This window comes from Leucoraja erinacea, chromosome 30, assembly GCF_028641065.1.
Source record: "Leucoraja erinacea ecotype New England chromosome 30, Leri_hhj_1, whole genome shotgun sequence".
In the NCBI taxonomy this organism is placed as follows: Eukaryota; Metazoa; Chordata; class Chondrichthyes; order Rajiformes; family Rajidae; genus Leucoraja; species Leucoraja erinaceus.
In genome coordinates, this window is record NC_073406.1 from 11,217,145 (window position 1) to 11,234,487 (window position 17,343).

Consider the following 17,343-nt stretch of genomic DNA (forward strand, 5'->3'; position numbering starts at 1 on the left):
CTCCAGCTTTTTGTGTCTATCTTCGGTTTAAACCAGCATCCGCAGTTGTTGTTGTGGCTCACGTTGTAGCCCCTGGCCATCAGCGCTTTCTTCATGCCACCGCCACCAACAGGACGTGCTCGGCTACCGTGGGGCTCCCTCCCCTCTCACCAACTGTTGCTTCTTCCTGTCAGACATCGCTTGTCCACTCCGCCACTACCCCCTACATTAACCCCCCACCACCTTCTCCGGAAAGGCAACATATTCTAAGGTGGAAGATATCTGCGGCTGTGGGGGAGAAGGAAGAGGAGATGGCGGTTGAGAGTGTGTGGAAAAAGAAACGGCTGGCAGGAAGAAGCAGCAGCTGGTGAGAGAGGATGGAGCCTCATAGTGACCAAGCGCATCCTGTCTGTGGCAGTGGCCCGGGGAAAGCACTGTCGACCACTGGCTACAACACGAGCCACAACAGCAGCTGCATCAACCGGATGGTGTGACAGCTGATGAAGAGGGGCTCGCTGATGCACCTTACGGTAGATGTCGGCGAGTTAGCCAGGAGTTGCTCTCCACCCACTAGATTACCAGGGTTTGCTGCATTACTTGAAGTTCAAGCCTGTAGAGATGTCCTGTAATTTTTTGCTAAAATCGCTTGATTGCTTAGGGCCCACATATAAGAGCTCAGATTATCAGCAACACACAGTTGAAATACAGAAATGATTAGAATTATTATAACTCCAAATATCTTAATACTAAAGTAATTTTGTATTCCCTTTGAGCCCATTATCATATTGGTTCAGAGTCAATGGCTTTCTTCAGGAACTTAATCAACTTTTATACTTTCCATTTAATAACCCAAGGAGCTCTGATTATTCAAAGTTGGCACAGCCTCCAAAACACTTTGAAATTCTTTTGCGATATTTGTAGTTGCAGATTTAAGAAAAGTTTATTTTGGTAAAAACAAAACAGGTCAATTTGAACTTGTTATCAATAAAACCTTGAACTTCAAGTAGATAGATGAATATGCGATAAAAGGATGGATGTGGAACACATGCAGACAAAAGGGATTAGCTTAAGTAAACATCATGCTTGACAACAAGATCAGGAGCCAAAGGGCCTGTTCCTGTGCTGCACTGTTCCAAAATTACGGTGATACTTGATGCAAATATAACAAATCCTAGCAACAATAATCATCAGAATCTGCTTTAGGATAGATATAACTTACAGCTGCTACTCGTCCACTTTGTGGCTGCCTTCCAAAATCTGCATATGATGGTGTGAAATCCGGGCCCCGGGATAGTATTCTTGCGGGGTCTATAGGCCTTGATATTTGTTTCGTCTGGGTAATCTGTAAATAAATATATTTTGTTAATACACCAGAATAGGCCATTGCATGATAAGAATATAAGCAATAGATGTGAAGGTAGGCCATGCAGTCCATCAAACCTGCTTTGTTTAGATCATGGTAGAGTGATCAATCACAACAAGCACAACTTCCTGGAGTATCTCTAAATCTCTTAATTTTCTTTACATCCAAGAGTCCCTCTTGGTCTTGAATCTATTCAACATTCCACAACTCTCTAGTGCAGACAATTCGAAAGGATTCACAACCATAGTGAAGAAATTCCTTTTCATCTCAGCACAGGACCATTACTATGTACAAAGCATCTCACATTTCAAATACCAGCAATCAAACATGTGGTAAACAATTTCTGGGCATATTTCATCTAAATGCAAACTCAACACTTCGATTCCCAATAATTTAAAACCCTCAATAAATAAACACTGACATTGAAACCGCATTGGTGATTTTTCATACAATTCCTTTGCATCACAACATGGTTTTGAGATTTCTAGAATATTTCCCACTACAATGACTCTAATATGGCAGGCTGGCATTTACACCCCATAAGCATACATTCACACATGGATGAAGAGGATTAGTACAAAATGTAAAGATTTTCACTATATCTCGGTACAAGAGACAAGAAACTTAGTTTACTACAGGGAACACAAATGTTCAGACCACAACAGAAAACAAGTGTATTTTAGATTTACTTTAAAATTTACTTAAAAAAAAAAGTGCTCCTCAATTCTGAAGGACTTTTAGTTTAAAAAAAAAAAAAAAACATAACTTTGCATAAATACTTTAGTTATAACAGTAAACCCACCTTATCAAGAACAACATCGCTGATCGCTGGCAGTCCATCTGGCTTCAGTGTACTAGCCGCTATGAACTGGAAACCAAGGAGAAATTCACGGTCATATCGCTTCTTTCCTTCTGGATTGATCAATTTCCACTGCTCTGGAATGATTCAAAACAAAATATACAAACAAAAAAACTCCATTTCTTTCCCAATTAAAAACTTTGTGGCCAAACAACTTTGAGCCATATAAATTATATTATTCAGACTTGAACTTACAAATAGAAAATCTTCAAAAAGAGATTACAGCTATCAGTATTTTTCCCAAAGGATAAGTACAAATTTAAAAAAAGAAAATGCATCTGATTGAGCTTTGTTGTGTTCAAACAGAGATCTGCATTGAAACTTCTATTCATATCTGAGAATCGTGCAATAGATTGTAGCATTTCAGAACCATAAGCAAGTAGTGAGTGAACCAAAACTAACGACTGATGTACATGACCTCGTCCTCATCAACCCACATGTGGCAGATGAAATAGATGGTAAAAGTTTCCAATCCAAACATACACTGAAGCTTTTCTCTGGAACTATAATGATGCTAAATTTATTCAGTACTACAAAACTGATCCTAATGTCTCAGTATGAATTTAATTTTCCATTTCGGTACATATGACAATTAAACACGCTCAATTCCAATCTCACCCCTTTTGAACATGCAGCCCTCTGCTCCAATCCCAATATTGTCATCAAACTCACTGATGGGGCAGTGCCAGTGCAGTCCAGCAGACTGATGTCTATCATGCCGGGGCCAAGTATCATCTCTTGGACACCTCCTCATATCCACCTCTTGACCATGATTGCACCGATAAACATTAGGCTACCATCCCCTAAACCATCCAATCAGTCTAAAGAAGGGATCCCACACAAACGCTATTTGTTAATTTCCCTCCACAGATATTGCTTGATCCGTTGCGTTCCTCCAGCAATTTGTTCTTTATTCCAGGTTGCGTGAATAGGTAGCAAGGTCTAAAATTCCCCAGATTCTACAAAGGTTCAAGCAAATTGGAAAACCTCAAATGCAAAGCATCCTTCAAGAAAGGAGGGAGATAGAAAATGGGAAAATTTCTGCAGAAAATGCTAAAATCCATTATAAAGCAAGATTGGTTATTTAGAACATCATAACACAGATTTAAATGTGATAAAGTTTATGATAGAAATCTTGTTTGACAAATTAGATTCCTATGAGAGTGTTTGTCAGGCTGGAGGCCTGTGAATAGTGGTGTGCCTCAGAGTTCGGTGTTGATTGTCATCCAAATCAATGATTTAGATGAAAATGCACAAGGCATGCTTATAAAGTTTGCAGATTACATTAAAATGGGTGGTATTGTGGGCAGTTAAGATGATCATGAAGAATTACAAAAAAGGATATTGTTCACCTAGACAAGTGGTCCAAAGAATGGTAAATGGAGTTTAATTCAGATAAGTGTGCGGTGTTGCATTTTCGGAAATCAAACCAGGGCAGAACCATCACAGAGAATGGTAGGGTCCTGGGGATCTAGGAGCATAAGTACAGAGTTCCATGAAAGTGGCATCAAAGGTACATAGGGCAGTGCTTCCATCAGGAAGGAAGGTAATTAATGAGGATGGATATCAGGAAATCCAACCTGAAGATGGATATCAGGATATTAGGTGACTTGTTTTGGCAGAATCACCATGCATAGCTCAGTGTTAAAGGGTGCCATAGAAGAGTCAAGAGTGTTTTATGGTCATATGTCTCAGATAGAACAATGAAATTCTTACTTGCAGAGTAAGAACGTTTTTCAAATCTAAGAACAGAATAACATTCAAGCAATTTTTCAAGTTGCAGGTCAAAACAGTTCAGGAATCAAAATGTCTATTGCAATGACACCAGTCCAGTATATGTTTCTTGTGGATATTTGGCCACATCTGACTGGAAATTAGAAGAGAGAGAAATAATCCCTTTCAAACATACAAGATTCTGAGCCAAGTTGATAAAGAAAATGGCGAGAGACCTAATTTCCTCACAGTGAAGAACTCCAAACTGGGAACATTGTTTTAGGATATGAGGTTGGTTGTTTAGGACTAGAGGATGCGATTTTTATTTAATGTAAAATATTGCAAATCATTAGAATTGTCAATTTCAAGATGCTCTATCATTGTGTTTAAATGTAGTAGACAGATGCTAAGTAGAAATCAGCACCACCTGAACTATTTTTAATTTAAACAATGATGATTTAGGATTGCAAAGTGTTTGGGGTGCATGGTTGATCAGTTGGAAAGTAGCAAGGTACCGGATTAGCATTGATCTGAATGAATGGTTAAGTCAGCCTAAAAGTCGACTGCTTCTGAATGTTTTACAGTCTTAACAGATAACCGGCACGTCTGAAACTTTTTAGAAAATGCTTTTCAAAAATGTGTGTAAATCATTGGAGATCTTAATTTATCTCAATAAATTGAGCTTTACCACCATAATGCGGCATTATATTCTAATAATTACATCATAGTTATCCAGCACAGAAACAGACCCTTCGGCCCAGCTTGCCCATGCCGACCGAGGTGCCCCATATACATTATCACAACTGCCTGCATTTGACCCATATCGCTCTAAACCATTCCTAGCCATGTACCTGTCCAAATTCCTTTTAAATGCTATTATAGTTTCTGCCTCAACCACCTCCTCTGGCAGCTCATTTCATAAACCTTGAGATTTCTATTAAATCTTTTCCCTTTCACCTTAAACCTATGGTCTCTGGTTCTTGATTTCCCGATTCTGGGTAAAAGTATCTACCCTATCTATTCCCCTCATGATTGTATATACCTCCATATGATCACCTCTCATTCTCCTGCGATCCAAAGAAAACAATTCCAGCCTGTCTAACCTGTCACTATAGCTCAGGCCCTCACACATTGGCAACATTCTCGTAAATCTCATCCTGAGGATCTCAGGATCCTTTATCCTGGGACTTTGTTTGTAGTTCGAGACTCTACTGAGAGGTGACCCTAATATTCTCCGCCTACCCCATTCTGAATCTTCTACTTTTCCAACTGAACAACAATGGGGAAAAATCATGATTCCTCACACTCTCTGTATCAGATGATATTTGATACTATAATTTGTAAAGTATGTCACAAATGGTTCCATGTTTAGTAAATCACTGCCATCACACATAATATTGCTCAAATCAAAAACAGTTCAGGTACTGCTGATTTCCACTTAACACCTGTCAATACTTACATCGTGTAGTTCAATTATTTCAGAATTGGAAAGACAATTAATTTTATTTACCAATCCATTTTTCTGCCAGAATATCTCACAAAATCATGTGCTACTGCAACTTAACAGTTCCGGGATTAATGACCTAAAATGAAATCTTTTCACAACCCATTGCAAATTGGCTTGGTATGAAGTAACAACATGGAACTAAAGCAAAATTTACCTTCTTTTAAGCCGCTCACCAAGCTCTCATCAGGGCTTTCTTTGGTGCTGGTCTCTGTGCTCTCACTTTCAGAAACAGTCTCCGAACCATTCTGTTCAGGTTCTGTCTCCTGGTTCCCATTTTCTTCCACATCTGCATGACTTTTAATGTTCAAGTCTTTATCTAGATTTGCATCTGGAACTGCCTTATCTTGTTCCGCTTCTGGTTCAGTTTCAACTGCAAGCTCTTCAAGTTTAGGCTGAAGTATAAATGGACACGTTACCTCAAATATTTACTATCCCACAAAAAACACAACTAACACTTTTGGAGGAAATCATTCACCTTCATTGAGCCCTCTTTACATCCTATCACCCTTTTATGTTTATACAAAACATGTTTTAGGATATTCACAGCAGAGACTGATTCGCATGTCAAGAGCCAAGCCCTTACTTTAAGCAAAAGTTCCTTTATAAATATCAGAAGGCAATGTTCTTTTTCTTGTCTGGTCTGCCACTTTATAATCTAGTTGACTGGGACCAATTGAACTATTTCTAACTAACTAATCACATCGACAGAAAGATGATATTGTTTTAAAAGAAAATATTTTTAATAATTAGGACTGTCTTGTACAAATGAAATTTCTGCTTTGTGCAACTAGCCGGTAAATAGTTCTTTTTCAGTTATTTTCTGCACACATATTAAACTTATTTTCTAAGCATTAACCAGCATTATTTCATTTCCTTTAGAATTGTTTCTCAGCACAGAACATGACACTGAAATCAGAGCAACAAAATAAAAATTTGCATTTTACATTTTAAGGTTCCACAGATATTTGGCAGGTAATGGCACCTTAAATGGCTTTTTACTAAATTAGAAAATATCTGATCCAATAATGTCTGCTAAATTTGGGCTTTTTTCTGAAATATTGAACAATCGCTACAGATTAGATTCCACTGGACAAAGAAAATTAAATCAGCACAAAAGCCACCACATGAAATCATACACAAAAATCTGCTTAACAAAAACAAGCGATCTCAATATAATATGTAAATCAGTAAGAGCATTATTCTTGGGTATTTATCTCCAAATAAAAGACAGGACAGTTGAGCACATTAGTCTATAATCTTACCGATTTCCCTCAGTTAATAAAGCATCTTTATAATGAAAAAAAAGGTGATAGCTTCCCAATATTTTATACGGAAAATTTTTAGTTTGCTACATAGCACGAAGAAGATGGTGATGCAAAATGTGGACAGATGATTTATGTTCGAGGTGGTAATGTATGAGAGGAAGATCAAAGCATTTCACTGACCCACAGATGCCAATCACTTTCAGAGCACGTTTGTTATGGTAAAAACTCATTGTCCTCTGAGCTGGGAGTGCTCCCTGTGCTCTAGACATTGCCCAAGCAGCAATTCCCAAGTGGGCACTTCATGTTGTATATTATTCAAAAGATGGTAATGTGGCCTGACGCAGTCTCTCGGATTTAGTCAGTCAATTAATGAAACAAGTAAAGATGTCTTAATGGTGCTGGTAACCAGTGTCTACCTGGCATTACTTGAATTGAAATTCTAGCAAGAAATGTATTCCTCATACATCATTTTAGTGAGAAAAACTATTGTTAAGCCACAAATCATATTAAATAATAACATTTTCTGAAACAAAGATTTATTAAGTGAATGGCCACTAACCAGGGAGACCTTTATAGTTATAATTAATGTAAAAGAAAACAAGTAAATAAAAGTTAATTCTGGAAAACGCTGGAGCCTGGCAGTAAATATTACACTTCGCCTTAAAAGCAGTTCCTTTTCTACATTGTGAGCAAAGCAATGTAATCCATTTAATAGGGTGCCATATTAGACATTACTGCATAATAATCATGGTTTTGACAGTAATAACTTGGCATTAAGAGTGGATTAGGTAACTGGCAGAAAACTGAGTTGGATACATTTTTAACTCTGCAAACTGGAGCAGCGAAGTGGCACAGGGATTATGATGGGGTATTATATTATTAATAACTTTAAGGGGCAGAATATTATGTAGTTACATTTGCTGACAGTACAAAGATTAATGCAAAAGCAAGCTGCGAGGACCCAAACTGCCTGCAAAGTGATATGGATAGAATAAATGAGTGAGCAAACATTTGACAGAATGAGCATAAAATGGGGATGTGCGAGATTATTTGCTTTGTTAACAACAGATGGCAAAATATTGTTTAAATGGTAAAAGGCTGTAGAATAATGTAGTGAGGGAATGAAAGATCTTGCTTTAATGTAGAGATAGCAAACAATTAGATGGATTATTGATCCCTATTGCAAAAGGGATGAAGCATAAAAGTAGGTAAGAACACACTGATCCTCTTATTTGAGGGAGATATCTGGAGAAGCTTTACCAAGTTAATTCCTCTGAAATGGTCAAGTAAGTTTGGCCTATATGCATAAGAGTTTAGAAGAATGCAATGTGATTTTATTCTAAGATTCTGACATTACAGGATAGATGCAGACAGAATGTTTTCTGCAATGGAAGAAATCCAAAATTAGGAGACAGTGTCGCAGAAGGGGTAGCTAACCTGAGAGAGATGAGGGATTACTTCTGAGAAGATTATGAAACTTCAGAATTCTCCAAAAGCTGTGGAGGCTACAGTTAGGGCAACACAGATTTCTGGATAACAGGTGAATCAAGTGTTATGGGGGAAACTGACATTAATATTGGGATTTAGGTTATAATCAAATTAGCTATGAACTTAACAGTGGGGCTGAAGCGAGCAGTTGATCTGATCTTGCTCCGATCACTTGCAGTCTTATTTTTGTCTCTCCATTTAAGATAGCAGATAGGTAACACAATTGAGTAGGTATGTTACAAAACCTACCTGAATCGTCATTGGGAATCTGCCCTCAGCCATGGGATTTTGGCGCTGTTGATCTGCGATCTTGGCTCCGCAGATCACCTAGTAAATCATTAACGAAAAATCGCTGCAAGACCCGGTCGCAAAAGGTATTATTATTTTTGTCTCGAATAATAGTTAAATAATTTTTAAATGACATCTCACTCCGCAATCTCTCGCAGGGGTTTTAACAAACAATTAAGGTATGTACCTTGGAATATATAACCCTGTAAAAGTTATCTATAGCGAGTAGTTCATTTTGGGCTTTTTATATCCCGCAGTATTTTTCTCGGCATTTGGGGCACTAATCCAGCGCGATGAAATCACATGAACCCACTGAGAGCCGATTTAAATGGGCATTCGCTAAATTCCTTCCATTTGGCCTATAAATTAATGTAAATTAGATATAAAAATCATGTTATATTGTGAATTATTTGTGAATAATCTTTGGACACTTAGGCTATTTAAAAATGTTAATCTTTCCTTAAGAAATGGGCTTTGACTATCCAAGATCACAGCTTTTTTGTAATGTCCATTGAAAATCAATAGGGAACAAGATGCTAATTTCCGAGTATGAAAATGGCCATAACTTTTTTAATACTTGAGATATGAAAGTGAATTTTCAAACTTATGCTTTATCTGATGGGATAAATTGCAGACTTGATTTTTTTTTAAATCTCAAAATTTTGTAACATTGCTAAATTGAGGTAATTGGAATAATAACCAAATGAGTTTGGATAGATATTTATGTCTGGTGAAGAAATCTTCAACCTGAGAGCGCAATCGCTTAGATTAGTATAAATCATTTTGATTTTTCCATTATAAAGTGGAGGATTCATTCTTCCAAAGATTATGGAAGTAATGTAAATTGAAATTTTCAAGGCTGGGTTATTTTGGTCAGAGTAATTAAAGGAGTACTAATAAAGTTGGGTTAATGGTGATGAGATAATCGGTCAGTATCTAAAAGAGAGTAGATTGGCTTGAAGGATGAATACGAAAACCCAATTTTAAACATTGTCTTAATATGTACCTGATGCAGTTTCGGTAATGTGGTGGTTAAATACATTGGTGAAGAAATCTTCAAGTACAATGAAAGATGGCATAAGGCTTTTTGAGATCACCAAGCACTGTGGCTGTTCAACCAATAAGGCTACCTAGAAGGGAATATCTAAGATTCCAGCACCGTGGGTATTAATACTATTTTCCTGCACTTCCAGTACCCACTGACACCAGTGGAAGATAAATAGGAACAGATTTCATGTCAACCGTTGCTTATGAAATAGTTCACATTAGTTAACAAAATGGAATGCATGTTTCATTCGTAAGAGTTGATCCCAACACAAAAATGCATAGCAAAGTAAACCATCTCAATACATCAAATGATTAAGTGGATAAAGTAACCCTTACCTCTTCACTGATCTCTAACAAATCCTCATCAGGTTTGTTCCACTCTTTTGGATTCTTCTGCATCTTTGGTGCAGTAATAGGCATCTGGACTGTAATACAGGTTGAGGCCCATTACTTGCTTGGTTCAGCTTCAACAGCTTAAATCATTGGAATTAATTACACTACTGTTGTTTTGTATTCATAGCAAAAATCTACATCAATCTGTATTCAAATATAGGATTATTCAAAATCCCTGGATGTCTAAGGTTTTAAGTGTTTGGCTAATTGCATTTGAGAAAAACCTAATTATTAATTAACATACATTAGAATGCTCCCATGAACAAAAGGCTAATATTATTGTATACAAATGGACGTCTACATTTTAATGGGTCCAACACCAATTTTTCTTCAGTGTTTATGTTGATTTGACTGGAGAGTATTTATGTTTTCAAATGGATGCTAAATATGAATAAAAAGCTACTTAGTCAGCAAATGTACCAGAACGTTTTTTGACCCTCCGAGGAAAAATAATTTTACATTTCCAAATCCTAGTCCTTCCAAGTGGACAGAAAATAAAGATTCTGTATTGGAAATTGTAAAAATATGCTTGCCTAGTTCCTTGACAAATAATGGGCTGATTAGAAACCAATGTTTCCCAAGATAACAACTGTTTAGCTCTATGTATCCACATTTTCCAGGTTTCCATAACTCCATATAGAATGATCTGAAGATCAGATTTAAGGAATCTGATCTCTTGCTCCAGCTCCCCTCTGGGATTTAGCATAGGTTCCAGGGGTATTCAGTTACTTAATGAACAGATAGCCCCTCAACTCTAGTGGGGCCATGGATTATACATCTATAGTGGCCCATTCAATTGAATATGGTAGTTAAACTTCAGTAAATGGAAATTAAGAATGACAACCTGAAAGCATGGATTGCAGAGCATTTCAGTATTCTAGTACTTGAAAATCAGTATTTTGGAGGAAATCAGTATTTTTACATTGTGCCATTTTGCTGAAAAAATATGGTTTTTTTATGTGCGGTCATACCCATGAAAGAGTACAAGAATGCATAACCCTGCTACCAATTGACATGTCTTCTGCGCACCTTACGTGACAGTGCATTAATTGCCATAAAGATCACAGGAGTTAAACAAAAATATGAAGTTATGCTTACAATCAAATCAAACATGATCTTATAGAATGAGATTGCAAAAGGAGGGATGCAATGATTGTAATTTGTATGTATGTTTGCACAAAAGGTTTTTTTGATAGAATCTGGTCTACTAAGTTTAATGTGTGTTATCAGCAGCAATAATAATAGAAGCAATGGATGGTACAGAGAGAATGTGTTTGAAAGAGCAAATAATGTGTCCATTAAAGGCAGTTAAGCTCTTTTGGCTCTGCAATATATGTTGTAAAGTCTGTGAAATGTTATTAATCTGGCTGACTGGAACATGTTCAGTAACAGAGCATTTGAATATTTTGAAGGCTTCCTCAGAATTCTGATTTGCAATGAAATGGAAAAAAAAGCTCTGGAATTAAGCAGAAGTGCAAAATTAAGATTTAAGATCATGATCTCAGTCATAGATCTTGAGTGATGGTGCAAGTTTGAGGGGTTCGATTTCCATCAGCAGCTAGATGTGTATCATATTCAATACATATATTTCAATAAAGCACATGACAAATGCTTAATATCAAATTTCTGACCCAAGCTAAATGACATCAAATTTGTTTACATAAATGAAATCATTATTGAAATTGTACTAAGGGTAGCTTGAAATGTCTGAACAGAATGATAGGATGCGTTTACATAAGTTTCCTGATCCCAATGTACCAAGGAAAGTAAATTATGAGCAGAGCCTGCGTATTAACCACTGTTAAGAGGAAAATCAAAATTTTCCACAACTTTGCAGGGCATCTGAAGAATGACTGGCAAAGTGTACACGAAATGTGAAACCAAAGCAAAGGAAATTGAAGCCATTAGCATAAAAAAGTCACAGCAACCCTATACTGAATGTAGCAACCATGTTACCTGTGATGGGTAATTATACAATTAAGATTAAACAAGATATTTATACCTAACAGGCAAAAATGCAAAAACTATTTGATGAAATAATTAATAAAGTCCTCTGAGCTTTGTTTTCAAAGCGAGACAATCTATCCTCCAACAGTCCCACTTAGACCACAACACCAGCTTATTTGTTTAAACAAAAATGAACAGATCCTCCAGTCCAGCAAATAAATTAAATCATGCTGAACCGAAGGGTGTTTTAAGACACACAAAGAGGCCAAAATGTGGAAAAAACAGATTAATATTGCTATATACAGATTCTTAAAAATACTAAGAACTAACCTTGGGTTGAGAGGCTCATTACATGATCTACTACATCCTTTCCCTGTTATAATCAAAATGATCTGGATTTTTTCTTCAATGGATTAAGTGGTCACATTCGCAACAATTAAACCAACGGTTTGAGCACAAGCAATAAAATAGTTGTATATTTAATTTAACTGTCGATCTCTTTAAAATAATACAATCTGATTAAATGTAGTTAGAAAAATTGCAACACCCTGTAAAGAATAAAAGCAGATTATAGTTCACTTTCTACATTAAGTTAATTGTTATGGTGTGGAATCCACTAGTTAGAGATTCTTAGACTGTATGGCATAAAACGCCTCTGAGTTCGAATGTCATGCTACTTGTTAATTCCAGGCCTTTGAATGCTTCACTAATAAACACACCACGTTTGGAGTATTGTGGGCAGTTCACAAGAATGATCCCAGGGATAATTGTATTAATGTATGTTGAACATTTGATGGCTCTGGGCCTGTTCTAGGAGTTTAGATGGATGAGGGAGAATCTCATTGAAACCTACCGGATAATGAAACGCCTAGCTGGAGTGGACATGGAAAGGTTGTTTCCAGTAATGGGAGAGTCTAAAACCAGAGTGCACAGCCTCAGAATAAAATGTTATTTCAGAATACAAATGAGGAGGAATTTATTTAACCAGATGGTGGTGGATCTGTGAAATTCTTTGCCACAGACGGCTGTGGAGGCTATCATTGAGTATTTTTAAAGCAGGGATTGATAGCTTCTTGATTAGTAAGGATGTCAAAGGTTACAGGGAGAAGGCAGGATAAAGGGGTTGAGTGGGAAAAATAAGATGAGCCATAATTGGGTAGACTCGATGGGCTGAATGGCCTAATTCTAGTCCTGTCTTATGATCTTATACAAGTGATACAGCCACCAAATAGTTAAAGGATGCATGTCAACAAGTGCACCACTTCTGGGAAAAATATAAATTAAAAAAACTGCAACAAAGGGATTGGGGATCTAAATTTATATCCAATTTTAACCTTCGTACATCATAAAAAATATCCTATAAAGCATAAAATAAAAATCCTATAAAGTAGCAAAATACAGTAAGTGAAAATAAAAACACGGCAGATATTAGAAATCTGAAATAAAAACAGAATAAGCTGGAAACAGTCAGCATGTTCATCAGCATCTGTGGAAGGAAACATAACATTTCAGGTTTGGAACCCCTTAGCTGAGTGTTTCTATGCTTTTCTGTTTTTATAGCAAGATATCTTAACTTTCGTATGCATGTTAAACCATACATTCTTCAGTAATTCAAAGCCACCTCATAGCAAAATATTTAAGGCTTCACTGTTGCCTTTAATATTTTGCTGGATAGCAGGAATTATGTTTCCCTGTCCAGGGTGTCTAGAACCTGGATTTTGTTCTTATAATCAGGGGTCATCCAATTATCAGGGATTTAAGAATATTTGTCACCCAGCAGGCGTTCAATTATTTATGGAGGGCGTCTTCGGAGGTTCGTTATTGAATTTATTCAAAACAGAGATCGATAGATTTTTAGCTATTAACAGAATTGTAGGTTATGGGGTTAGTGTGGAAAAGTGGCCCTTAGGTTAACCATCATCTATAATCTCACCAAAGCGCAGAGCATGCACAAAGGGCTGAAGATATCTGCTTCTATTTCTTACATCCTTTCTGCTTATATATGTTGGAATGAGTTGCAAGAATTGGTATCTCAGAATATATTTTTGGCAAAATGGAAAAAGAACCACAATTAGTCCTTTCTCACATCAGGTGAAGCGGAAATCTAAGCAGGCAGATTAACGTTAAAAATTCCAGCAACAGAATTTAGATAATGCGTCCAAACACATATCGGAAAGTGCAGCATGTAACAGCTTCATCAAATATTGTAGCTGTTAAGAAAGTGACAAAACATCACCCTTTAGTTCAGTATTCCTTAACTGGTTTGATATTCTGTTGTGACGAGCTGAGCCACTTTGGTCTCGAACCGTTGTTCGTCGAGCTCGAGCACTCGCGTGGAACTGGCGTGATGTGGGCCAACGAATCAACGCCGACCTGGTTGGTCAGCTGGCGGGATGCAGCGGACGACAGAGCTAGTCTTCACTTCAGTCAACACATTAACACACACCATGCCTTTTTGTACTAATTGTTGAACTGAGTGTTCAAATATTAAACAGAGTTTATACAACACGTGAAACTCTTCAGTGGCGACCCAGACGATCCAAAACGGCCTCTTTTGGAATTCATCATGCCTGGAGGAGATAACCCAGATCAGCAGAACGCAGTTTCACTCAAACTGCCCACCTTCTGGACATCACAGCCCCAAGTGTGGCTTGAACAGGCTGAAGCCCAATTCCACATCCGCCAGATAACTGCCGACGACACCAAGTACTACTCCGTGGTCAGTGCACTGGGCCAGGAAACTGCCGGGCGCCTCATTGATTACCTTCACCAGCCACCAGCCGACAACAAGTACGATGGGATCAATGCGTTCCTCAAGGACACATTCGGTCTCAGCCCCCATGACAGGATGGCAAAACCCCTGCATATGGATGGCCTAGGCAACCGTGCTCATGAATTAAATGTTCGCCCTGATGGATGGACGCAAGACCTGCCACCTTTTCGAACAGGTCTTCCTCGAGCAAATGCCTGAGGACATCCGCCTGCTCCTCGTGGATGACGATTTCACTGACCCTGACGGCTGGCAACCCGTGCAGACATGCTGTGGCAGGCCAAACAGCAGGTGGCGGCTGTGCCTCGGCATGTCATACGGGTGGTCCCAGCCTTCACGGAAGGAACGTGAGTGACGTCGGCCACGAACGGCGCCAGCAAGGACAAGTGGTGCAACTATCATCAAAGGTGGGGCTACAGGGCCCGCCGATGCCAACCACCCTGCACGCATCTGGGAAATGCCTCGGTGGTGGCAACTGCGGCCGGCCAAAAACATCGCCTCCTCTACACCTGGGATCGTCATTCTGGGCGACGTTTTCTCATTGACACAGGAGCAGAGGTCAGTGTTTTGCCCCCCCTCAGGCACACACACTCGTTCCGGAAAGAAGTGGCCTCCCATGACCGCTGCCAACAGCAACATCAGAACATACGGAGTCCACACGATCCCGTTCAACTTCAACTCCTGTCGCTTCAAGTGGACCTTTACTGTCGCCGATTTCTCACAACCACTGCTGGGCGCTGACTTCCTCCGGGTTGACGTGAAAGTACGACATCTCGTTAATTCTGAGACGTTCGAGTCGATCGCCTTGCACCACGCCGAATTGACTGCGCCCCACCTGGGCTCGATGACCTCAGCCCGTGGGCATCCCCATGTCACATGGTCCTCAATGCATCTAGGCGCTGGAGACCCTGTGGGGACTAGCGCCATCTCAACGACGTCACATCGGTCGACCGGTACTCTTGTCCCTCACATCCAGGACTTCACGGTTAACACTGGATGGTGACAAAGTATTTTCCTAGATCAACCTGGTACGTGGTGGCTACCATCAGATTCCGGTCCACCAGGACGACATCCCCAAGATGGCCCTCATCACCCTGTTCGGACTCTTCGAGTTCCTGCGTATGCCTTTCGGCCTCAAGAACGCCACCCAAGCCTTCCAACGGCGCATGGACATGACTGGCCGCAGGCTGGACCATGTTCATCTACCTCGACTACATCCTCGTCACCAGCTGCTCTCGCCAGGAACACCGCGCCTGGCCATCAACCTTGCCAAGTGTTCGTTTAGCCTCACTTCCATCAACTTCCTCGGCCACCACATCAACCAGCACGGTGCAGTCCCGGTCCCGACCAAAGTCAAGGCTATTCGCAAGTTTGCCAAAACCTCTATTGTGAAGGGATCCCACCGCCCACTGGATCGCCCGCTTTAGCGTGCCGGCAGACATCTCCTCCGACAGAGGTGGACAGTTCACCTCCGAGCTGTGGTCAACAAGGGCCCGGCTACTTGGCACTATGCTGCACCACACAACGGCCTACCACCCACAAGCAAACGGCCTAGTGGAACTTTTTCACCGGCACATGAAGGCATCCCTCAAGGCATGGCTCACAGCCCTAGACTGGGTGGACAAATTGCCGTGGTTCATGCTAGATATATGTACTGCCCCAAAGGAGGACCTGGCAACTTCCTTGGCCAAGCTGGTGTACGGTGCCCCGATTACGGTCCCAGGGGACTTCATCCCGGTGGCACGTGGACATCAAGAACCGCCCATGACCATGCTGACATGCCTCCCTGAGAAGGTGGGCACGCTTTCTCCAGTCCCATCGTCCCGACATGGTCTCAGGACCACGCACGTCCCACATGGCCTCCAGAATTTCCTTCGCCGAGATTCCCACCATACACCACTGCAAAAGCCTTACGAGGGACCCTTCAGAGTACTGCAAAACGACACCACGGCTTTCATCGACATTGGCGGCAGACATGAGACTGTCTCTGTGGACTGTCTTAAGCCAGCACACCAGGAGATTGACCAACCAGTGCAGGTGGCACACCCCCACCGCAGAGGGCGTCCACCATAAGGACCATACCCGCCCTCAACTCAACCAGCTGCAACTCCGGTTTTGGGGTGGGTTTGGTGGCAGATCGAGCCACATTGGTCTCGAACCGTCGTTCGTCGAGCTCGAGCACTTGCGTGGACCTGGTGAGATCTGGGCCGGACAATCAACGCCGACCTGGGTGGCCAGCTGGCAGGGTGCAGCGGACGATGTAGCTAGTCTTCACTTCACAGCCAATATGTTAACACACACACCATGCCCTTTTGTACTAATTGTTGAACTGAGTGTTTAAATATTAAACTGAGCGTTTATGCAACACGTGAACCTCTTCACTTCACAAAATAAAAAATGGTATTGGGAAACTATTCTCCTGGCCTGGTACAAAATTCTAGTGACTCAGAAGTCTGAGGCTTCTGCCAGTGCTATCAAATGTGGACATTGCACATTTCCCGTGATATTCAGAATGACAAATTTGTCAGTTCACTTCACCAGTAGACTTGTAGAACATAGAATTGCACAGCACAAGAACAGGCCCTTTGGCCCATAATGCCCATGCCAAACTGAGACCAAGACCATCTCTTATCCACCCAACCATAATCCATAATCTCTCCATTCCTTGCATATCTTGAGATCTATCCAAAAGCCTCTTAAATGCCATTACTATATCTGCCTCAA

At 40.0% G+C, this 17,343-nt stretch overlaps 1 protein-coding gene across 9 annotated transcripts in view; it reads right to left on the reverse strand.

Moving 5' to 3' along the window:
* Positions 1 to 17,343, reverse strand: part of LOC129711635 (eukaryotic translation initiation factor 4 gamma 3-like) — a 189,340-nt gene that overhangs the window by 50,200 nt on the left and 121,797 nt on the right. For all 9 annotated transcript variants that reach the window (XM_055659431.1, XM_055659429.1, XM_055659426.1 and 6 more), the window contains 4 exons: positions 9,846 to 9,934; positions 5,576 to 5,813; positions 2,145 to 2,278; positions 1,199 to 1,321 (listed from right to left, as the gene is read on the reverse strand). In XM_055659431.1, the coding sequence (XP_055515406.1) occupies positions 1,199 to 1,321; positions 2,145 to 2,278; positions 5,576 to 5,813; positions 9,846 to 9,934 (584 nt within the window). The remainder of the gene's footprint in view (positions 1 to 1,198; positions 1,322 to 2,144; positions 2,279 to 5,575; positions 5,814 to 9,845; positions 9,935 to 17,343) is intronic.